The sequence below is a fragment of the Somniosus microcephalus genome, chromosome 3 (genome assembly GCF_052327205.1).
Source record: "Somniosus microcephalus isolate GS21.2 chromosome 3, FLI_Smic_1.0, whole genome shotgun sequence".
In the NCBI taxonomy this organism is placed as follows: Eukaryota; Metazoa; Chordata; class Chondrichthyes; order Squaliformes; family Somniosidae; genus Somniosus; species Somniosus microcephalus.
Genome location: NC_140989.1, coordinates 169,431,767 through 169,455,059, shown reverse-complemented (window position 1 = coordinate 169,455,059; position 23,293 = coordinate 169,431,767). Strand labels below are relative to the sequence as shown.

At 50.7% G+C, this 23,293-nt stretch overlaps 1 protein-coding gene across 1 annotated transcript in view; it reads right to left on the bottom strand.

Moving 5' to 3' along the window:
• Positions 1–7,261, bottom strand: part of LOC147121535 (cystatin-F-like) — a 27,228-nt gene extending 19,967 nt beyond the window's left edge. Inside the window, exon 1 of the mRNA XM_085981867.1 lies at positions 7,132–7,261. Within this exon, the coding sequence (XP_085837993.1) occupies positions 7,132–7,195 (64 nt within the window). The 5' untranslated portion in view covers positions 7,196–7,261. The remainder of the gene's footprint in view (positions 1–7,131) is intronic.
• Between the last annotated feature and the right edge of the window lie 16,032 nt (positions 7,262–23,293).

Here is a 23,293-nt window from a genome sequence, read left to right as displayed (position 1 = left end):
CCCCCCCAGTCGCTCTCTCTTCTTCCCCCCAGTCGCTCTCTCTTCTCCCCCCTAGTCCGCTCTCTCTTCCCCCCCCAGTCGCTCTCTCTCTTCCCCCCCCAGTCGCTCTCTCTTCCCCCCCCAGTCGCTCTCTCTTCCCCCCCCAGTCGCTCTCTCTTCCCCCCCCAGTCGCTCTCTCTTCCCCCCCCCAGTCGCTCTCTCTTCCCCCCTCCCAGTCGCTCTCTCTTCCCCCCCCCAGTCGCTCTCTCTTCCCCCCCCAGTCGCTCTCTCTTCCCCCCCCAGTCGCTCTCTCTTCCCCCCCCAGTCGCTCTCTCTTCTCTCCCCCCAGTCGCTCTCTCTTCCCCCCCAGTCGCTCTCTCTTCTCCCCCCCAGTCGCTCTCTCTTCCCCCCCCAGTCGCTCTCTCTTCTTCTCCCCCCCCAGTCGCTCTCTCTTCTTCTCCCCCCCCAGTCGCTCTCTCTTCTTCTCCCCCCCGTCGCTCTCTCTTCTTCTCCCCCCCGTCGCTCTCTTCTTCTCCCCCCCCAGTCGCTCTCTCTTCTTCTCCCCCCCCAGTCGCTCTCTCTTCTTCTCCCCCCCCAGTCGCTCTCTCTTCTCTCCCCCCCAGTCGCTCTCTCTTCTTCTCCCCCCCAGTCGCTCTCTCTTCTTCTCCCCCCCCCAGTCGCTCTCTCTTCTTCCCCCCCCCCAGTCGCTCTCTCTTCCCCCCTAGTCGCGCACTCTCTTCCCCCCCCAGTCGCTCTCTCTTCCCCCCCCCCAGTCGCTCTCTCTTCCCCCCCCCAGTCGCTCTCTCTTCCCCCCCCAGTCGCTCTCTCTTCCCCCCCCCAGTCGCTCTCTCTTCCCCCCCCAGTCGCTCTCTCTTCTTCTCCCCCCCCAGTCGCTCTCTCTTCTTCTCCCCCCCCAGTCGCTCTCTCTTCTTCTCCCCCCCCAGTTGCTCTCTCTTCTTCTCCCCCCCCAGTCGCTCTCTCTTCTTCTCCCCCCCCAGTCGCTCTCTCTTCTTCCCCCCCCAGTCGCTCTCTCTTCTTCTCCCCCCCAGTCGCTCTCTCTTCTTCCCCCCCCAGTCGCTCTCTCTTCTTCCCCCCCCAGTCGCTCTCTTCTTCCCCCCCAGTCGCTCTCTCTTCACCCCCCCCCAGTCGCTCTCTCTTCCCCCCCCAGTCGCGCTCTCTTCCCCCCCCAGTCGCTCTCTCTTCCCCCCCCAGTCGCTCTCTCTTCCCCCCCCAGTCGCTCTCTCTTCCCCCCCCAGTCGCTCTCTCTTCCCCCCCCAGTCGCTCTCTCTTCCCCCCCCAGTCGCTCTCTCTTCCCCCCCCCAGTCGCTCTCTCTTCCCCCCCCAGTCGCTCTCTCTTCCCCCCCAGTCGCTCTCTCTTCCCCCCCCAGTCGCTCTCTCTTCCCCCCCCAGTCGCTCTCTCTCTTCCCCCCCCAGTCGCTCTCTCTTCTTCTCCCCCCCCAGTCGCTCTCTCTTCTTCTCCCCCCCGTCGCTCTCTTCTTCTCCCCCCCCCCAGTCGCTCTCTCTTCTTCTCCCCCCCCAGTCGCTCTCTCTTCTTCTCCCCCCCCCAGTCGCTCTCTCTTCTTCTCCCCCCCCAGTCGCTCTCTCTTCTTCTCCCCCCCCAGTCGCTCTCTCTTCTTCCCCCCCCCCAGTCGCTCTCTCTTCCCCCCTAGTCGCGCACTCTCTTCCCCCCCCAGTCGCTCTCTCTTCCCCCCCCCAGTCGCTCTCTCTTCCCCCCCCAGTCGCTCTCTCTTCCCCCCCCAGTCGCTCTCTCTTCCCCCACCCAGTCGCTCTCTCTTCCCCCCCCAGTCGCTCTCTCTTCTTCTCCCCCCCCAGTCGCTCTCTCTTCTTCTCCCCCCCCAGTCGCTCTCTCTTCTTCTCCCCCCCCAGTTGCTCTCTCTTCTTCTCCCCCCCCAGTCGCTCTCTCTTCTTCTCCCCCCCCAGTCGCTCTCTCTTCTTCTCCCCCCCCAGTCGCTCTCTCTTCTTCCCCCCCAGTCGCTCTCTCTTCTTCTCCCCCCCAGTTGCTCTCTCTTCTTCCCCCCCCAGTCGCTCTCTCTTCTTCCCCCCCCAGTCGCTCTCTTCTTCCCCCCCAGTCGCTCTCTCTTCACCCCCCCCAGTCGCTCTCTCTTCCCCCCCCAGTCGCGCTCTCTTCCCCCCCCAGTCACGCTCTCTTCCCCCCCCAGTCACGCTCTCTTCTTCCCCCCCCAGTCGCTCTCTCTTCTTCCCCCCCCAGTCGCCCTCTCTTCTTCCCCCCCCAGTCGCTCTCTCTTCTTCCCCCCCAGTCGCTCTCTCTTCCCCCCCCCCCACCAAGTTTGCTCACAGTAGTGTCCAGATTAATCTTTAATTCCTGCAGACTCCAGAACCCGATTTGACTTTCACTGCATCTCCTCAAAGCATCTCTTCCCTCTCCAGCCAACAACTTCTCACCGACGCCACTGCGCAGACCAAAAGCCTATATGCAGTGGCGGGCCGTGCGCCTGCGTGCCGGCGTCAAGGTGGCTGCACAACTGGCAGCCTCTTCTCTCCGAGCCCCGCCCCCCCCCGGCCGTGAGCCGCGCTCTCCGAGCCCCGCCCCCCCCGGCCGAGAGCCCCGCTCTCCGAGCCCCGCCCCCCCCCGGCCGAGAGCCCCGCCCCCCCCCCCCGGCCGAGAGCCCCGCTCGCCGAGCCCCGCTCTCCGAGCACCATCCGCCCCGCCCCGCTCTCCGAGCCGCCCCCCCCGGCCCCGGCCGAGCTGGCTTGAAGTCCGCCGATTGCGGCTCTGGTTGCCGGGGTAACCCTTCCCCGCTCACCAAGGCCGAGATCCGACGCCGCGTCTCACCTGCTCCTGCTGCGCGCGCACCCTGACCCTCGTGGCTGACGCCGTTGCCCCGGGTAATGTGCCGGGGAGGCGGGGGTGAGGAGCTTAGCAGAAGCCCTAGCTCGGGCCTGGCTGGGCAAGAAAGTCCCAGGCTTTCAGGCCGAACAAAAAAAAACGGGAAAAGATATCGTTCTGTCTGTCTGTCTATCCTTCTGTCTGTTTGTCCTCGGGTGTGCGTCTGTCCGGCTATGCCCTCGAAAGTTATACGGCGTACCTACGCACGCGTTACCTCCGAAGAAAGCTTACGCTTCCGGGACGCTGGTAAGCGTATTTACTTTTCGGTCGGATGAAAATTGTTCGCGCCTTATGCAAAAAACCTTCAAAATTAAACTCATTATCTGCTAGCATTGATTGACTGACGTCAAGGTTCGACCAATCCTGTGCCGTCACGATTGACCAATCCTACAGTACGGTCCCCTGATGGTTGGCCAATCGGTGTGTGTGTGTGTGGGCGGGACTAATCGTTTTCATCTCGGGGATCTGGCAGCCATTGTTTCAGTGCCATGACTTCAGCTTCCAGCTCAAACTACTTTGAAAGTTAGTATCTCTTTTAAAAATAACATAAGATTTACCAAAAACGTTTTATAAGTACTTTCACTTTCGTCTTTCAAGGTATTAAAAGGTAGAAATGTTGCCCGCCAGCAGATTCACAGAGGGACACAGACAGGGCCCAAAGCCTGGCACTCGATTTAAACCGCCCAGCCCAAAACAGCCCTGGCAAAGCCGGGCTCCCCCCAGCTAGTATTTCTTATAACTAAGAAAAAAAAAGTTTAAAAAAAAATTGTTTTGCATTTTCTTTGATGCCCCTGTGATGTTTCTCCTGGGTTGCTCACAGCAGTGACCTGGAGATTAAATCTTCAATTACTGGAGATGCCAGAATAATCCTGGAGGGTTAGCAACCCGATCTCCAACAGAACTGCTGCCCGTATCCTAACTGGTGCCAAGTCCCATTCACCCATCACCACTGTGCTTGTTGGCCTACATTGGCTCTGCCAGCTTTGACCAGTTGGGCCGAAGAGTCTGTTTCTGCACTGGAAAGACTATAACAAGTAGAAGAAACTATGCCGTCCAGCAATCTTGACTGAATAGCAGGAATGTGCAGGGGGCGGGCAGGAGAGAAGAAACAGTTTTTAAAAAAGTTTATGGGATGTGGGCATTGCTGGCAAGGCCAGCATTTATTGCCCATCCCTAATTGCCCTTGAGAAGATGGTGGTGAGCTGCCTTCTTGAACCGCTGCAGTCCGTGTGGTGAAGGTACTCCCACAGTGCTGTTAGGTAGGGAGTGCCAGGATTTTGACCCAGCGACGATGAAGGATTGGCGATATACTTCTAAGTCAGGATGGTGTGTGACTTGGAGGTGGAAGTGTTCCCATGCGCCTGCTGCCCTTGTCCTTCTAGGTGGAAGAGGTCGTGGGTTTGAGAGGTGCTGTCGAAGAAGCCTTGGCGAGTTGCTGTAGTGCATCTTGTAGATGGTACACACTGCAGCCACGGTACGCCGGTGGTGGAGGGAGTGAATGTTTAACGTGGTGCATGGGGTGCTAATCAAGCAAGCTGCTTTGTCTTGGATGGTGTCGAGCTTCTTGAGTGTTGTTGGAGCTGCACTCATCCAGGTAAGTGGAGAGTATTCCATCACACTCCTTACTTGTGCCTTGTAGATGGTGGAAAGGCTTTGGGGAGTCAGGAGGTGAAACACTCGCTGCAGAATACCCAGCCTCTGACCTGCTCTTGTTGCCACAGTATTTACGTGGCTTGAAAAACTTTGCAAGCGGACAAAACAAAAACTCAACTAGGCAGCGCTAGCGAATTAAAATAATTCATGGCCCAGAAATTCAGGTCCCCACAGGTGAGTATGCGCTGGGTACTCACGCGTAGGACCAACGAAAGTGCTGGTTTTGTGCGTGCACTGCGCATGCGCAGGAAACTGGAACTTCCGTTCCCTTAAAGGAAAGGGTTCACAGGTCGTACGCATGCGCCGGAGAGGCAGCGCGTATGCCTGGAACTTCTGGGGTTTTTTCCAGGCTTTTCGGGAGGGTAAGTCTCCAGCAACTACGCTTATAAAAAGCAGTTGTAAGGCCTGCTTTTAACAAGGTAAGTGGTGAATTAAGTAAAATTAAAACATTTTTTCCACAGGTTTATTATTTTTAAATATTTTCAAGTAAAGGTACATTTATTTTTAGCCCCGTTAGAAACTAATTAATTTTTTCGAAAAATAACTATTTTAAACCAATTTAAATTTATGTAATTTAGTTATTTTTTAAAATGTGATTTTTAAAATTTTTTGAAGTTTTAGTTATGTTTTGGGGCTGAATTGTATTCATAGATTTGACAGGTCTTCCTGTCAAATCTATGAATAGAGACTCCCTGCTACCATTGGCTCTCCATGGCCCACGTGATCCCAGGGACGCTTCGAACTAACTGCGCCCCTGGGATACACAAGCGCTGCACGCCGGCACTTGGAGCAGGCCCAGGATCGGAATCCCACGCGGGCCCACAGCACAACGGCCGGCGCGCTAGGTAAGTGCAGGTCGGAGGTTTGCACCCATGGGAAGCCTCTGACCCAAATTTTTGGCCCAATATAATTTTTCAAACTGTGCATCGCAGGCAAAACAATTTCTGAAGTGTGCAGCACTCAGTAGAATTACCCACAGCTCGTGGCTGGTTGCAGAAGTGTTTGTAAAAGGTTTAGTTGGATGATACACTTCCTGCTACAGACCACAGCATTTACATTACAGTTAGGAGTTTAGATGCAAGCTCAGAATGTGATGGTGAAAAGATAAAACTGATTAAATCTCTGGACTTTTACTAGATTGTGTAAACTGTCAACTCTTGGAGTAGAAGGTTAGTTAAACCACTGAGATGGAAAAAAGGATAACATCCCACTTTTACTTTGGATGGAAAAATTGATTTGATTAAAGTTTATTAAATACAGGGATGAGTCAACTTGGGTATAAAAATAAAATTGACTGCTCAGGTATTTGCCGTATCATTGGTGAACTAGGACGCTCTTGTGCCACAGTTAAAGGGGGGGGGGGACAGTATCTTCAGTGTCAAATTGATTTGGAGGTGGTGATAGGAAGGAGATTTGGCAGAAGGAAACCAAGGGTATGGTGGAAGGTTACTGAATATGTTGAAGGTAAGACTATACGCAGCATATAATTAAGGTTGCGAACTCACTGTTGATCAGACAGAGAATCTACAGCACAAACAGGCCTCCTCCCACTCTAATGACCTCGTCCCACCCTGCCTCTCTCTTTCTATTCCCTTCTCCCTCACATGTGCATCAAGCCTCCCCTTCAATGGCCTCTGCTTCAACCACTCCATGAGGCAGCAAGTTCCACATTCTCACCACTCTGAAAAAATCCCTCCCAAACTCTTATTTGCTCGGTTAGTGGCCATCTTCTGTTTATGCCCCCTTGTTCTGGACTCGCCCACAAGTGGAAAGAGATTCTTCATATTCACCCTATTGAACCCTTTGATCTTTAAATGAAAATCATCCTTTGGCTATAAAGCACTTTGGGATATCCCGAGACCATGAAAGGCACTATATAAATGCAAGTCTTTTTTAAAAAAATACTTGAGGCTACTGGGGTTCACTTTGCACAGAACTAAAACACCAGTTGGAAATCCAATGAGGGAAATTAAACTTTTTCAGTCATCTTGAAGCAACGGGCTTTGGTTATCCACTTTTATTCAAGGCTTTTCTTTCAGTTGTACCTTCATTTTTTCCAAGCTTCATAGGTTGGCATTTGAAAATAACACTTCATACACCCAAGGAAAGGGCTCATATAACACTAAGATAGCATAGTTACCAAGTGTAGAATAGTACTTTCCGAGATATAGGTTAGGTACATTATTGATTGGGAGAGGGGCCAAGAAAGAGCAGAATAATTGGTTTGAGCGTTTAAAACGTGGATTTTTGAAAGCTTTCAAAAGTTTCAAATAAACTAGATGCAAAGCTGATCAGCTCCCAGAAGGTGAATTGTGGGGCAGACACAACAGGTGGGCCGGGTCTGCTGGAGCGTGGAGCAGACACCACTGACAAAACCTTCAGTTACAAAGCTTCCCAAACGACACAAGTTTTGATGAGCGGCAGCAGAAGCCACATCCTCTCTGATTCAGCGAGAACAACACATTTAGGCAGTGCTCCGACACCTCTGGTACTTGCTGCTGCTGCTGCTGCTGCACCTCCCCCAACTATTGCACAGAACGCAATACGCAACATTCAAATATAATCACTTGCACATAAAAGTCAGTAACAGCCAACATTTAAAGATAAAACAAGAGAAATCAGCTACTTGCCATCTGAATGGACCAAACCAAAAGCCAACAACACAGAGAACAGCACTTCCAACACTGTACCCATCCTGTAGTCAACCTTGCCTCCACACACTCCCTCCTGCCTCTGTCATTCTGAGCTTCTCATTCCAAATCAGGAGGTGTTGATCACAACTTTGTCCTCATTGGCTGTCTCCTGATTACAAGCATCTGCTTTATCCAATGGGAGCATTACTTTGAAATTCTGGCTTCCTTATTGGTGGGTTTCTGGCACAGTGGTTCAGAAATGAGGTGTTGCATAGACGAGGCGAGCATTCCCTTGAGTATAGACAATTAAGGGGCGATCTAATTGAGGTGTTTAAGATGATTAAAGGAGTTGATTGGGTAGATAGAGAGAAACTATTTCCTGTGGTGGGGGAGCCCAGAATAAGGGGTCAAAATCTTAAAATTAGAGCTAGGCTGTTCAGGGGTGATGTCAGAAAGTACTTCTTCACAAAGGGTAGTGGAAATCTGGAACTCGCTCCCCTAACATTTTTTAAATTTAAAATTTGAACATTTTACAATGAATGACATTTACAGAGCTCAAGTCTCAGCTATTTGTACAAAGTCACAAGACCCCATGCCTACAAGGCAGGGGTCCCAGTCTCACAAGTTGGTGATGTGATCTCCAAGCTTCTTGGTCGTCTTCACTTGTTCATCCGGGTCTCCAGGAATTCACACAGATGAGGGTCGGCGCTCCCAGTGGAGGGTTTGTGCAGATCTGGCCGACTCTGGTTGACATTCTCCTCCATCTGCAGGGCTCTCTGCATCGCCGAGCGGAGCCTCTCGCTCTCCCGACTGAACAAGTGGACTGTAAAAAAGCTTAAAAACCCTAGATTAATTTTTTAAAACTTATCAAATTAAATTAAAATCACCCCGGCCGGGGTGATGATGCACTCCAGTCTCCGCGGCGCCCACTGGTCTCGGAAGGCCTCGAGCGTGCTGGCGGACACCGCGTGCTCCATCTCCAGGGCCACCCGGGTGCGAACATGGCCGTGGAAGAGAGGCAAGCATTCGGGCCGAACGACCCCCTCGATCGCCCGCTGCCTGGACCTGTTAATGGCCACTTTGGCCAGGCCCAGGAGCAGTCCTACGAGGAGGTCCCCCGACCTGCCTGCTCCCCTCCGCACCGGGTGACCAAAGATCAGGAGCGTGGGGCTGAAGTGCAGCCAAAAATCGAGGAGCAACCCCTTCAAATAAAGCAAAGGCTGGTAAATGTTGAGCTGCAGATCAGCAATGATTTAATTGAATGGTGGAACAGGCTTGAGCGGCTGAATGGCCAACTCCCTGTTCCAATGGTCCTAGAAGAGTCATGCTGCCTGCACAGCTGAAGGAATCATTGTATAACTTCTGGTGCACAAGCAGGGAACCCAAGTCCGAAGACAAATAGTGGGGTGGAATACAGCTCTGGATAGGAGGGTAAGCTGCTAAACTGCTGTTTAAAATGAACTGGAAAGCCCAGTTACCTTAAATAACATACACACCAAATTATAAAACTAGCCAAAACTGACCAACTGCTTCAAAAACCTGACAACCCCCCAAAAAACTTACCACTCAGCGGGACATGGATTTGTAACTTAAGTCGCGAGTGCACCCGACATCTTTTCACTGGAAGTACATGAAAGCCTGAAGACACTAGAGGGTAGAGTTTACGCTAGTAATATCAGCATAATCCGAGCAGAACCGACCAAACCAGCGCAAAAGATTGGGGAATTTAAAATGCAAGTGAGTTTTGCCCACAACCACTTAAGATTTTTCACAATCTGATTTAAGCTCAATTTGCTTGAAGCAGGCCCCGCCCACAAAACTGGCCCCGCCCCCCAAGTCAAAATTGCGAAATTCCACCGATTGCCCTGAGCTCTTTGAATTGCGCTCATTTTCTTAGGCACACAGGCACTAGTAGTCACGGTTAAAAGTATTTTCATATCAACAACAACAACAATTTGTAGTTATGTAGCGCCTTTAACTTAGTAAAATGTCCCAAGTGCTTCACAGGAGCGTAATCAGACAAAATTTGACACTGAGCCACATATGGCGATATTAGGGCAGACGACCAAAAGCTTGGTCAAAGAGGTAGGTTTTAAGGAGCATTTTAAAAGAGGAAAGAGAGGCGGAGAGGTTTAGGGAGGGACTTCCAGAGCTTAGGGCCTCGGCAGCTGAAGGCACGGCCGCCAATGGTGAAGTGATTAAAATCGGGGATGCGCAAGAGGCCAGATTTGGAAGAGCGCAGAGATCTCAAAGGGTTGTAGGACTGGAGGTGGTTACAGAGGTAGGGAGGGGTGAGGCCATGGAGTGTTTTGTAAACAAGGATGAGAATTTTAAAATCGAGGCATTTGTCAACCGGGAGCCATCTAGGTCAGCGAGCACAGGGGTGATTGGTGAATGGGATTTGGTGAGAATTAGGATACGGGAAGTAGAGTTTTGGATGAGCTGAAGTTTATGGAGGGTGGAAGATGGGAGGCCGGCCAGGAGAACGTTGGAATAATCAAGTCCCGAGGTAACAAAGGCATGGATGAGTTTTTCAGCAGCAGATGAGCTGAGGCAGGGGCCGAGTCGGGTGATGTAATAGAGGTGGAAGTAGGCGGCCTTAGAGATGGCATGGATATGTGTTTGGAAGCTCATCTTGAGGTCAAATACGACACCAAGGTTGCAAACAGTGTGGTTCAGCCTCAGACAGTTGCCAGGGAGAGGGATGGAGTTGATGCCTAGGGAACGGAGTTTGTGGCGGGGATTGAAGATAATGGCTTTGGTCTTCCCAATATTTAGTTGAAGGAAATTTTTGCTCATCCAGTACTGGGATGTTGGACAAGCAGTGTGACAATGGAGGGGTCGAGAGAGGTGGTGGTGAGGTAGAGCTGGGTGTCATCAGCGTACATGTGTAAACTGACACTGTTTTCGGATGATGTCGCTGAGGGGCAGCATGTAGATGAGAAATAGGAGCGGCCAAGGATAGATCCTTGGGGGACACCAGAGGTAACAGTGCTGGAGCGGGAAGAGAAGTCATTGCAGGTGATTCTTTTGGCTACGATTAGATAGATAAGAATGGAGCCAGGTGAGTGCAGTCCCACCCAGCTGGACGATGGTGGAGAAGGATGGAGTGGTCACCATGTCAAAGGCTGCTGACAGGTCGAGAAGGACGAGGAGGGATAGTTTACCACAGTCACAGTCACAACGGATGTCATTTGTGACTTTGATAAGGTACTATGAAACCTGATTGGAGGGATTCAAACATGGAGTTCTGGCAAAGCTGGGCATGGATTTGGGATGCGACAGCACATTCAAGGACTTTGGAGAGGAATGGGAGGTTGGCGATGGGGTGGTAGTTTGGAAGGACAGAGGGGTCAAGGGTTGTTTTCTTGAGGGGGGGAATGACGGCAGATTTGAAGGGGTGGGGGTAGTACCCGAGGAGAGCGAACCGTTAACAATGTCAGCTAACATGGGGACCAGGAAGGGAAGTTGGGTGGTCAGCAGTTTGGTGGGAATATGGTCGAGGGAGCAAGAGGTGGGCCTCATGGACAAGGTGAGCGTGGAGAGTGCATGGCGGGAGATAGGAGAGAAACTAGAGAAAGATAGGGCTAGGGCCTGATAAAAATATTTAAATATATTTAATTTACTAAGAAACTGACTAGTGTATACCAATGAAACTATTAAATGGTTCAGTATCATTTTTAAAGTCATTTTCAGTGATTTTAAATCAGGTTACTCACAGTTGGAGGACTGAATACCCTTATTAAATAACCTTATTTTTGCTGATAAACCCATTTCAGCTGTATTAATAAAACCGCAGCAGGTTACCATTCTTAAATACATCAAGGAATACTTTAATTGGAAAAGAAAAATAAAGAAGCAATGACATTCTATCACGCTGCTTGATTGCGCTGGCTTATTGAAGATGTGATTATGCAAATGAATTCTAGCAGAAACGTGAACAGTAAGTAACCAGCGCGATGTCCAGCGCATTTTGGCCTCACTTTTCCGATTCTGCCCAAAGTAGAAACTATACCCCTAGATTTCCATGGGGAGGGGGGTCGGTGATGGCGGGTGAGTGTCTGGTAACATAATTCCCCCAAAATATTTTGCTTTTGAGACTTTATTTGGTGCATTTCCCAGTATTTTGGAATGTACAATGAATTTTTAAAATTCTTTGCTCAATTTACTTGCTGCCACTTCTGGTAATTGTTTTTCCATTTATTTTAAATTTCTTTCTCCTAGTCGCAGCAGCTGATCTATTACCAAGAAATCAACAGTTTGAATTCATTCTCTTTTTAAAGAAAAATGCAAAATAGCAAATAAGGATTCAACCCCAGTCTTATTGACCATGGGCTCTTCTCAGTCAGGGCTGTAAGCAGCAAACTTAGAAACGTAGCTGCCGTTTCCACCCACCTTGCCTAACTGGGACATGCTCTTACTGGAAAGGTTTGAATTGATACATTACAATAGAATGCTTCCTGGTTAATTGTAAACAGTTTTTAGGGTGGGAATTCCAGAGCTTAGGACCTAGGCAGCTAAGGGCATGGCCGCCAATGGTGGGGCGAAGGAAATCGGGCACAGTTGGCGGAATGGTGACAGAGTTGGGTAATACATAGTATACAACTTGCAACGCCAATACTGCCAAGGATGGGGTGAAGGAACTGGGAGATGCACAACAGGCCAGGATTGGAGGAACGCAAAGTTCTCGGAGGGCTGAAGGCAATGTTCCCTTTAAGTTGCGTGCTCGCGCAGCGCTCTGGAGGTCCCGCGCAGCCGGTGAGCCGGCCTTTAAATTGGGAAAAACAGCACATGCACGGAATTTTGAATGGGTCGTGCAGCCCTTTAAAGGGGTCTCGCGACCCAAATAATAATTAGAGGGAACATTGGCTGTAGGGCTGGAGGAGGTTACAGAGATGGCCAGGGAGGGATTTGACCTCGAGGATGAGAATTTTAAAAAGTTAGAAAAAGGGGCAGCAGAGCTTTGGATTAGCTCAAGTTTACGGAGGGTGGAAGGTGGGAGCTCAGCCACGAGAGCATTGGAATAGTTGAGCCTGTAAGGAACAAAAGCATGGATGAGCGTTTTAGCAGTGATGTTCCTCTGCCAGGGTAAAACAGCCATATCTAGGTTATCGCCGGCGAGGTGGCCATTTGGACAAGGTACTGGAGGGCTGCCTGACACCATAGACCAGCGTGAGTTACTCCTGTCAGGAAGAGGAGGGAGAAAACTATTTGGGCTTCCATATGTGAGGAAAATATATTCTTAATGCAGAAGTAGCTTATTGCATAGATGAAGTGTTTCAGGGCCGTGGATCCTCTTAAGGCTGCTTTGGAAGCTGTGCAGGAGGGTTGTTAAGGAAGAGCATGGTCTGGAATTATTGCTTCATACAATTTTGCAATTGTCTTTCAGTGGCGAATCAAAGATATGGAAATACCAATCTAGAAATTACTGTTGGTGACCTCAATGGACAAACACTTTTGCACAATATCTTTTCCTGCTATTTTAACACCGACGTAAACTCATTTATTATAAGTCATTATTGGAATAGCCAACACAGGAATGTCATACTAGCTCTTGCTGAAATCACCCAGCATTAACTGCTCGGCTCCTGGATACTGTATACTAGATTTTATTGACTGTGGCTCTATAACCTCCATCTTCAGCAGGTTGCAAAATGCTTTTAACTTGAAATGCAGCTGCCAGAGTGGTGATAGATAGAAAGAAAGAACTTGCATTTATATAGCAGGAGAGAACTCCACAGATCTTCTACAAAATAATGCCATGGGATCTTTTACATCCACCATGAGAGGGTAGACGGGGCCTTGGTTTAATGCCTCATCCGAAAGACGGCACCTCCGACTGTGCAGCACTCCCTCAGTTTTGGCTGCCGCGTTTCCCACATTGCAACAGTGACTCCACTTCAAAAGTACTTCATTGGCTGTAAAGCGCTTTGGGACATCTGGTGGTCGTGAAAGGCACTATATAAATGGAAATCTTTCTTTCTATGGGGGTGTCAGCCCAGATTATGTGTAAGTCTCTGGAGTGGGCCTTGAACCTACAACCTTCTGACTCAGTGGCTGCGAGTGCTACCCACTGAGCCATGGCTGAGCTGCAAAGTCCAAGCCATTCAATCCAGACTCAGGGAGGGGATGTTAAACTGACCTGCCCCCTCGCACCCCCCTCCCCTTCCCAAGCAGTCAATATTGTGAAGTGACTGGAATAGGTCCCTCCCATAGCCCCCCTCTCAAAAAAAACATTTTGATCACAGTATTAGCACGAGAATTGTGATTGATGAATGAAACTGACTGCGAACAGACCTGGACATTACTGAATAATTGCTGCAGTGGCTTTAGTATATCATTAGTATTCTCCGGTTTTGTTAGGAAAAAGTACAAAACCGATTTCTGCCTGCTCTTAATCTCTGTAGACAACTGTGGCCCATCTGGGCTGAATAGAGGAACCATTTGGTGAATACTAAACAAAGCATTAATATTCAAGGACATTTGCTCAGAGAGTTTTTAAACAGGCAAAACTTTTCCTTGTTAGCTCCTCACCTTACCACTTCTGCTCCCTCTCCCTTTGTGTTTCTCCAGCAGTGACAGTCGTGGCTCAGGGGTAACACTCTCCCCTCTGAGTCAGAAGATTATGGGACCAAGTCCCATTCCGGAGATTTGAGCACAAAATCTAGGCTGACACCCCCCACTGTCGGAGGTCCTGTCTTTTGGATGCGACGTTAAACCGAGGCTATGTCTGCCCTCTCAATGGACGTCAAAGATCCCATGGCACTGTTATAAAGAAGAGCAGGGGTGTCCTGGCCAATATTTATCCCTCAACCATTAAAACAGATGATCTGGCCATTTATCTCATTGCTCACTGTGGGAGCTTACTGTGCGTAAATTGGCTGCCACACTTACCACGTTATAACAGTGACTGCACTTCAAAAGTACTGAAATGGCTGTAAAGTGCTTTGGGATGCCTGAGGCCATGGAAGGCTCAATATAAATGCAAATATTTATTTTTCTTTTCCATTCCCTAATTGTATGATTTATGCAGATGACTGCCTCCGGGTCTCTGCTCCAGAACTGGTTACTGAACTTGTTCTAGTGGATCAGGGGCCTCGCTGTCTAATTCCCTCTGTCACCATGGTGAGATGCCCAGCCTGTAGTCTGCCCATAACTCCGTAAAGTGGCTATTATCTCCTCAGTTCTCGGTACACTCTCATCAATAATTTCCAGTAAAATATCTGCACACTGAGTAACGGCTGCTCATAGTGGATTAGAAAGAAGTTTAAAGTGTCTGAATGCCTCTAATTTATTGAAAGGCCAGTTCCAGAGACAATACATACATAGAATTACATAGGGCTGGATTTTGTGGGGGGTCAGTGGGCCCAATCGGTGGCGGGTTGGGTGGGAAAGTGTTTTTTTCCCGCAGCGGGTCGGGACCCCGCTGTGAACCCGCTGCCACGCGCCTTTACCAAGTGTCGGGTCTGTCAGCGCTGAGCAGACCCGACACGCAGCGGTGGGGGAGGCAATTAAAATCATTAGTGGCTTGTTTACAGCCACCTATCAATGCTTTTTTTCCCAGCTTTTTGAATTTGACAGGTCGCCCACCGGTTTCCCGCTGTGCTCAGACCTCGTCTGAGAAGCTGAGGTGGGAGGTCAGTGGCCATTGAATCAGTTGATGAGTTGACAGCTTCAAACGTCAAGTCAAAGCTCCCAGCTGATTGAGACGTAGGGGGAGAAATTCGGTATCACCCTGTTTGGGGCGCAATTATCGGCCAGGTGCAAAGTTTAGCGCCTGGCGCTAATTATCGCCTCTGACTGCAAACTTGGCTTTTATCACCCCCGGAGTTGATTGGAGCGCTAAATCAGGCGCTGCACACCGCTCTTAAGGTGCAAAGGCCGAGGAGCGAGGCGCTACCTCAGAGCGCGGGCACAGCGCAGGTGATGTCAGTTAGCGTTGGAACACAGACACACTGGCGCCGGCCAGTTCTTAAAGGGGAGTGTCGATCTTGCTCTCCAGCCACACCCTGCTCATTGGAGCCTTGAATCTCGGCCTGGAGAGACCTGTGCCTAAATTTTCCAGCCAAGGACTATGGAGAGGGTGAGAGAACGAGCACAGCGTTTCTGCGAGCGTGCCTTGGAGGCTCTGGTTGGTGCGGTGGAGCGCAGAAGATCTATACTCTGCCCTGAGAGTGGCAGGAGGCCTTTGCCACGCGAGTACAGAAGAGTGTGGAGGGAGGTGGCACAGAGCGTCTCCTCCAGGAGCATGGTGCCCAGGACCCATACGCAATGTCGCAAAACTTCAACGACCTCACTCGGGTCATCAGGGTGAATGGCTGTTTTTCAATACCTCTCCATCCCTCCATCTCAACCTCACTCTTTGGCCAGAAGGTCTTAAAACCCCAATGCCCGGCACTCATCCAACACCTATGGCCATCTCATAAAACACATATGCACATTCCACATTTTGCATACAGTAAGGGCTATTCAACTATGGGAGGCACATCAGGCAAGACCATGGCTGCATACAGTAAGGGCTATTCAACTATGGGAGGCACATCAGGCAAGACCATGGCTGCATACAGTAAGGGCTATTCAACTATGGGAGGCACATCAGGCAAGACCATGGCTGTATATTTACTCAGACGCCATCCTTTTTCTTGCAGGCCAAGCTATCTCATAACAGGAGACAGCAGCAACGGACGTGTGGAGGGCGGCCTCAGCTTCAACCCCTCAGCGATCTTGAGGAGCACATCCACAGGATTGCGGCAAGCCAGGTGACCGGTCTCGTCGCCACTGGAGAGGCCGATCCCGTTCGGGACAGCAATGGTAAGGTCATCAGCTTTCTCTCCTCTCTCATTCCACTTGTCCCTCACAACACCAGCCTTTCACACTTTCAATCCAACTTACTAAATCGCTGCACTCATTCCTCCCTTACTGCCCCCCTGTCCTCACGCTAAAGCCACTCTTGTACCTCACTGCTTTCAGATGGTGATTCACCAGCTGAGGAGACGGGCCCTCAAGCTGCCAGTGGGAGTGAAGCTGCAGGCGAGGAGGAAGAGGAAGCCGGAGCATCAGCGCCACCCTCTCCCGAGGAAGCCCATGCCCACACTGGGAACACGCCTTCCCTGGAGGGGAGCAGGAGGAATGGTCTGATGAGGGTTAAGCTCCAGGACCCAGCGGGCTGCAGCAACGCGATGGGGGTAGGGAAGCTCGGGGGCCTTCTCCCCGGAGGGAGAGTATGCCAGCGAGTCCTACTGCACTGGACGCAGAGAAGGAGCGGCTCATCGCTGAAATGAACACCCAGGCGGTGGACATGCACACTGAGCTCATGGGTGCAGTGGGAAGGGTGCCCGAATGCATTGATGCACTGGCAAGGAGTGTGGAGCACTTCGCTGTAGCACAGGCGGATGCCACGCAAATGCTTAGTGCTGCAATTCAGTCACTGGCTGCCGTGATCCAATCTCAGACTGCTCTCGTGCAGACTCAGATTGAGGCCACGTAAGCACTGACTGCTGCCATCGTCGCTGGTTTGGACACATTTCCCCGGGGCTCTCACCGCGCCGCAGCAGGCCAGCAATCTGTGCTTCAGCAGATTGCTCCTTTTGCTGAGGTGCTGCCCCGTGGGAGTGCCAGTGTGTTGGTCGAGCAGGGGGGGCTGTCCTCTTTCAAGATGACAGCATTCCTGCTGCCACCGCTGTCAATTCCCCATTGCACTTGCCACCGCCTGTAGCCCAGACTGCTGCCACCCATGCAGAGTTGGTGCAGTCTGCAGCCGGGCCCTCCAGGCCCAGAGCTGGTCGAGGCCGTCCTTCAAAGGCATCTGTAGTCTCAGGATCTTGTGGTGTATGTGCCTTTAAGAGCAATTATGGTGTATGTGCCTTTAAGAGCCCCAGGTGTGCGTAATGCCGGTAATTGCCACTTGGGCTATATAAGCCTGTGTATTGTGTATATCCTTTAGAAACCCCCCCAGACTTGCTTAGTAAATACCTATGAACCAACTCCTGTCTTCAGTGTCTTTATCTACACACGGACACTGCAGATCTGACATTCAGCAGTCTTCCACCAGCCTTGCTGCAGCCACTGGGGCCCCATTACGAAGGAGCAGTAGGGTGGTAAGGGGGCAAGTGGGCAAGGGAAGGAGATCACCCTCGAAGGGCAAAAAGTAGGAGGTCTGACAAAATGTTAGGAATGTTTTTATTAAAGGCCGAGGTTCGTGTAATAACTTTTGTTTAGTGTTTTGGACATTATCTCCAGGTTGTGAGAACCAGTTATGTTAATTAATGATTTTTGTGTTTGTTTCTATTAGTTTGTCATGAATAAATGACACACACAGAGTTTGTAAAATAAAAAAAGTTGTTTTATTGAAAATGTACATGTTTGGCCTTTGGAATCATTGCTTGGCTTTGGGGTTGCGGGTTGCTTTCCATCATGTTGTTCTCCATGCCAGAAGCCATTTCCTGAGTAGGGGCCTAGAAGCGGCTTGTTATCAGTCGTTGACGGATGGCCCTTGACGTTTCAACACTGTGGGCCTCCCTCCTACCTTGGTGCTGCTGCTGATCATCCTCCTCCTCTTCCTCCTCCTCTACCCCCTCCTCCTCCTCTGGTGGTGCACCAAGGCCTGGTGGCATTGGCTGGGTCCTGAGGATTGCAAGGTTATGAAGAATGCAGCAAGCAACTATGAAGAGGGAGACTCATTCAGGCGAGTACTGCAGGGCTCCTCCTGAGTGGTCCAGACAGCGGAACCGTTGCTGGAGCACACCGATCGTCTGCTCAATGATGTACCTGGTGGCGAGATGGCTCTCATTGTACCGCAGCTCAGCAGGGGTGTTGGGGTTACAGAGCGGTGTCATCAGCCAGGTGCAGAGTGGATAACCCTTGTCCCTGAGGAGCCAACCACTTGGATGATGCGCTGCCTGGAAAAGCTCTGGCACAGCAGTCTGGAGCAGGATGAAAGCATCGTGGCTACTGCCAGGATGGCGAGCATTGACAGCGAGTATCAACTGTTTGTGGTCACAGAACAACTGCACTTTTAAGGAGTGGAACCCCTTGCGGTTTTGGAAAACCTCTGCATTCTCCTGCGCTAAGCAACCAAATTTTTCCCCCATATTCTCTTAACCTCTAGCTTCTCTAAACTGCATTTCCACTACAGATTCAGGATGTTGCAAGTCTTTACACAAGTCTCCATCCAGTCTGACCTCATTACCTCTCCCACCATTGACAGATCTGTCATCTCTACTTCACCTGCCATCTATTCCATCAGCATGGGTGCCCTTGAAACTCTCTCACCTTGGTCCTCAGAATCCCACCACAGTCAGCCCCAACACCAGCATCATCAGGCGCACCAGCAGCACCAACAACAACACCAACCTTCTCTGCAGTCAACTGATGCTGCACAGGACACAGAGCATCAGCACCCAACTATATTGCTGCCCGGGACACCAGGGACGGCCTCACCATAACCAGATTTACTTCACTTGATGCTGTACACCCTGGAAGCCACATGATGCGCCAGCTTGGCACCACCCCACACCAACACCATAAAGCATCCCTACAATGCCCAAGCCATTCCTTTCACACTCATCACCATTGCAGGGGGTACCGTTATGTCTCACCATTCACTGCAACTCACTAAGCCACTTCCAAAGGTGCACACAAATCTGTCCAAGAACGCAAAGTGTTGAAAATAAAGGTTTCAATGTTTGACACCACATTAACAGAAACTTTATATGAATATTGCATAAACCACCCAAGTGCCTACCCTTGTGTGTTGTTAGTTGGAATGATTTCACTAGGATGAGGGTGAGTGTGAGGGGTGGCTAGTGAGATGGGGAAGTGATAATGTAGATAGAGAGGGATGGGTGGAAGTGCAAGGTAAGTTGGTTTGATTGAGGATATGCAGGACTAGGGTGGGGAAGGCAGAGTGATGGGGATGTAATGAGAGGCACAGCAGGATGAGGTTGAGTGTGGCTTTGTACTAACGTTTCGTGATCTACTGAGATCATTGAAATGTTTGCAGCACTGCACCCAGGTCCTCCTGACCACATCCCTGCTTGTGCCCTCCTCTGCAATGTGCAACCAGGCTGTGTTGATCTCCTGGAAGGTCTCATCCGCCCATTGGAAGGAAAGAGGACCTCCCTGTGTGCTGTGACTCCCTCTATAAGCATATGGAGGGAGTCATGGGCGAGCCTGTGTGCAGCCCTGCACCTCTGTGCAGTGATTGTCAATGTTTGCAGCACCTCAATGCTGTAGAACACTGACAGCCCAAATGTCAAAATAAAGTTGGCCATGGTCCCTTTAAGGAAACTGGCTGATGACGCGTCATCAAATGACGTCACCAGCCCGGCTTCCTCTAATTGGTCGGGAAACACACTGGGCGTGGCTTAACAAGCCCAATCAGGGGAAATTCATTTCAGGGGCTGGGATGGAGCCAGCAGCGGGGTCAGGGCTCGCCACGGACCCGCTGAGGTTAGTAAAATCGTGGGCATAGTATTTGTAGAACGGAAACGGGCCATTTGGCCCAACAGGTCTATGCCGGTGTTTATACTCCACACGAGCCTCCTCCCACCTTACTTCATCTCACTTTATCAACATATCCTTCAATTCCTTTCTCCCTCATGTACCTATCTAGCTTCCCCTTAAAGGGATTAATGCTAATCGCCTCAACCGCTCCCTGTGGTAGCGAATTCCACATTCTCACCACTCTCTGAGTAAAGAAGTTTCTCCTGAATTCTTTATTGGATTTATTAGTGACTATCTTATATTAATGGCCCCTCATTTCTGACACCCCCCACAAGTGGAAAATTCTTCTGTATGTCCACCCTATCGAATCCCTTCATAATTTTAAAGACATTGGCGTAGATTTTTAACTCGCGGGGGTAAAACTGCCGATGGAGTTGGGTGGTTTCTATACTGGGTTCCCAATTCGCAACCCCCGGCTGTCAAGTTGAAACTCGACCCCAGTGTCCCTCCCCTCAATAATCTAATTGGCTCTTGATTCAGCAACAATCCTCGTTGCCAGTTTATTAGCCGACACTGCCAAATCTTTCGCTGCCCAAACCCTAGATTTCCCACGGGCAACGTGACCGATCACCTTTTCTCTTGAAGAATGATGACCCAGATTATGCTAAAGAGAGGCAAGGCCCAGGAGGTATACAGGCGTCTGTTTGTTCCCACGATCACCTTGGTAAGATGGCTTGATGCTGACTCTTGGTGCAAAATGCAAGGAAACAAGGTCCCACACCCAGCACATAAAGGCCTCACATATAAAAATCAACCACAATATGAAAAAAAAACTTACAGCAAGCAGTGGTGGAAGCAGATCCAATAGCAAAAGGGAATTGGATAAATACTTGAAAGGGGAAAAATTGGCGAGCTCTTTCAAAGAGCCGGCGCAGGCACAATGGACTGAATGGCCTCCTTCTGTGCTATGATACCACGATTCAAAACCGAGGTTGGGTTGTGAAAGTGTATTTTTTTATGCGTGACCCGATAAAACAGGCAGTGAAGATGAAGTTTTTGAATGGGTGTAACACTGGCATATCTATCACCTCAAATTTTAACCTCCAATACCAGGCCGACCCCCATTTCAGGCCTAGGGTCAATTGTGACTCTGTAATTACACCCTCTTAACAGTGGAAACAGTTTCTCCCTATCTACTCTATCAAAGCTCCTCATGATTTTGAACACCTCTATCAAATCTCCCCTTTACCTTCTCTGCTCTAAGGAGAACAATCCCAGCTTCTCCAGTCTATCCACATAACTGAACTCCCTCATCCCTGCTACCATTCCAGTAAATCTCCTCTGCACCCTCTCCAAGGCCTTGACTTCGTATTGCTTATCATAATTAAGGGACAAGGCTTACGGCAATTGGGGGGAGCAGAGAAGTAGAGTTGATTGGAGAAATGGGGGGCCAAGGTGGCTCATAACCAGAGGCAGCAGGAGCTAAGGGGACAGGTGTGGCTGCATGTCCTAACCCCCATGGCGGAGACGGTGCTCACCATCATTAGAGCTGCCATTGCTGAGACCAACTTCGTGTTGCCTGCTAATTTACGCGATTGCAACATGCAGCCAGCGCTAAGCGCGCTGTTGAGTGGCTGTATGCCTGAGCAGGGGATGCAAAATTGTGAGAAGCTAGCACGACTTAAAGCTAGCCTGCACTACTAAAAGCCAGCCTGCACCTCTTAAAGGGGAGGTGCATTGTGGCTGGAGCAGGTGCCGGAAGTCGTTGTGGAAGACATCCTGACCTGGAAGAAGACATAATACTGCCACAACAGGTGAGAGAATGGGCTCCAAGATTTTCCGACGCTGCACTGGAGGCCTTGGCAGAGGAGGTGGAAAGGAGGAGAGCTGTGCTGTACCGTAGGGAGCCAAGAGGCTCTCCAGAAAAACTTTGCGAAGGCAGTGGGACCAGATAGCCGAGGTAGTCAATGCTGGGAGTCAAGCTGAGGACCTGGGTGCAGTGTCGCAAGAAGTTCAATGACCTCGCACGAATATCTTCAAATGGCATATCATACCAACTGCACTGTTAGCCTCTGCAATTGCTCAGTGCACCATACCCCCATCACTCGCCTACCAACAATCGCTATCAATCAGGACTCATACCTCACATTCAAAGCTTCACGTCACCCTCACACACATAGCACTGCTGCAAGCCTCACACCTCACAACTTGCACACACCGTCAGCTATTCAACCATAACAGGCACATCACCCAAACACATTGCACCACACTCACTGACACACTTTCCTCTCTCTTGCAGGGCAAAGTGACTCATAACCAGAGGCAGTAGGAGCTAAGCGGCAGGGGACAGGCGCGCCTCCATGTCCTAACCCCCATGGAGGAGACAGTGCAGGCCATTATTGGAACGGCCATTGCTGAGGCCATGGCCAGTGGCAAGGCTGAAACCATAAAAGATGATGGTATCCTCATATCTAATCCTCCTTCACACATCCCACTTCCCCCTTATTGTTGCGTTTGCAAGGATAGCTCAATGACAGCATGTAGAAATCAACTCGTGTCATTTTAATGCTCGATCCAACTAACCCTTACAGGCCAAGGCAATCGAGTACCTATCACCAATGTCAGACATAATATAATGATAACAGCACTATCAAACTTCATGTGCTAGAGTAACTCTAATGCAGCACTGTAACCCAGTGTGCAGACATAACATTTCCTCCCCCCTCACAGAATTTCAAACATGAAATGTAGTGACAAAGTCCTGTAGGTGGCCAGGGCGAGAACGTGTACGAACAGGCCGAGGTGGGGGCTGGTGAAGAGCAGGCTGAGGTGGGGACCGGTGAGGAGCAAGCCGAGGTGGGGACTGGTGAGGTTGTGGCTGAGGCACAATATCTGCTTGAGGGTTGGCTGGCTGAGCCACATGTGCATCCCGCCACTCTGGGGGTAAGGCTTGGGGGTTAGATCCGTATAATCCTGCATCAGGGGGTGCTGGCACCTTCCGAAGGCAGCTGGCATGCCACCGAGAGCCGTCAGTGAGGCAGAAAGTGGCTGGTCCAAGTTGGCGGCTGATTTGGAGAGGGGAGGACCAGAATGAGGCCATCTTATTGTTGCGGTGAGGCCTGCGGACTCTGACCCAATCGGAGACTGAGATGTTGGGCGCCTTGGCCCTCTTTGACTGGTCGAAGCAGAGTTTCATCTTCTCCTGCTGTCTGGCAACTGTGGCTTGAGCCCGTGGAGCAGGGCTCTGAGCTAGCGAGGGGCGGAGCCTGCCAAGGGGCAGCATGAGCTCACGGCCTAGCATGAGGGATGCGGGTGAGACCCCTGTAGTGGAATGCTGGGAGGCTCTGTAGTGCAGCAGTGTGTGGAGGAGGGCCTTGTCAAACGCACACCCCTGGGATAGGTGTGCTCTGAGGCCATTTTTCAGTGTCTGGTTAAAATGCTCCACCCCCCCATTTGACTCGGGGTGGTAGTACGCTGTGCGTATGTGACGGATGCCCTTGCTTTCAAGGTAGGAGGAGAGTTCCAAAGAGACCATTTGGGGGCCATTGTCTGTGGTGATGGCCTTTGGATGCCCCCAGTGGGAGAAGAGGGACTCAAGGATGTCGATGATGACCGGAGAGGTGACGGAGCCCACGGCAGTGACCTCTAGCCATTTTGAGTGCAGGTCATAGGTCACCACTAAGAACTGTTGATGGTGGGGGACACCATGGATCTC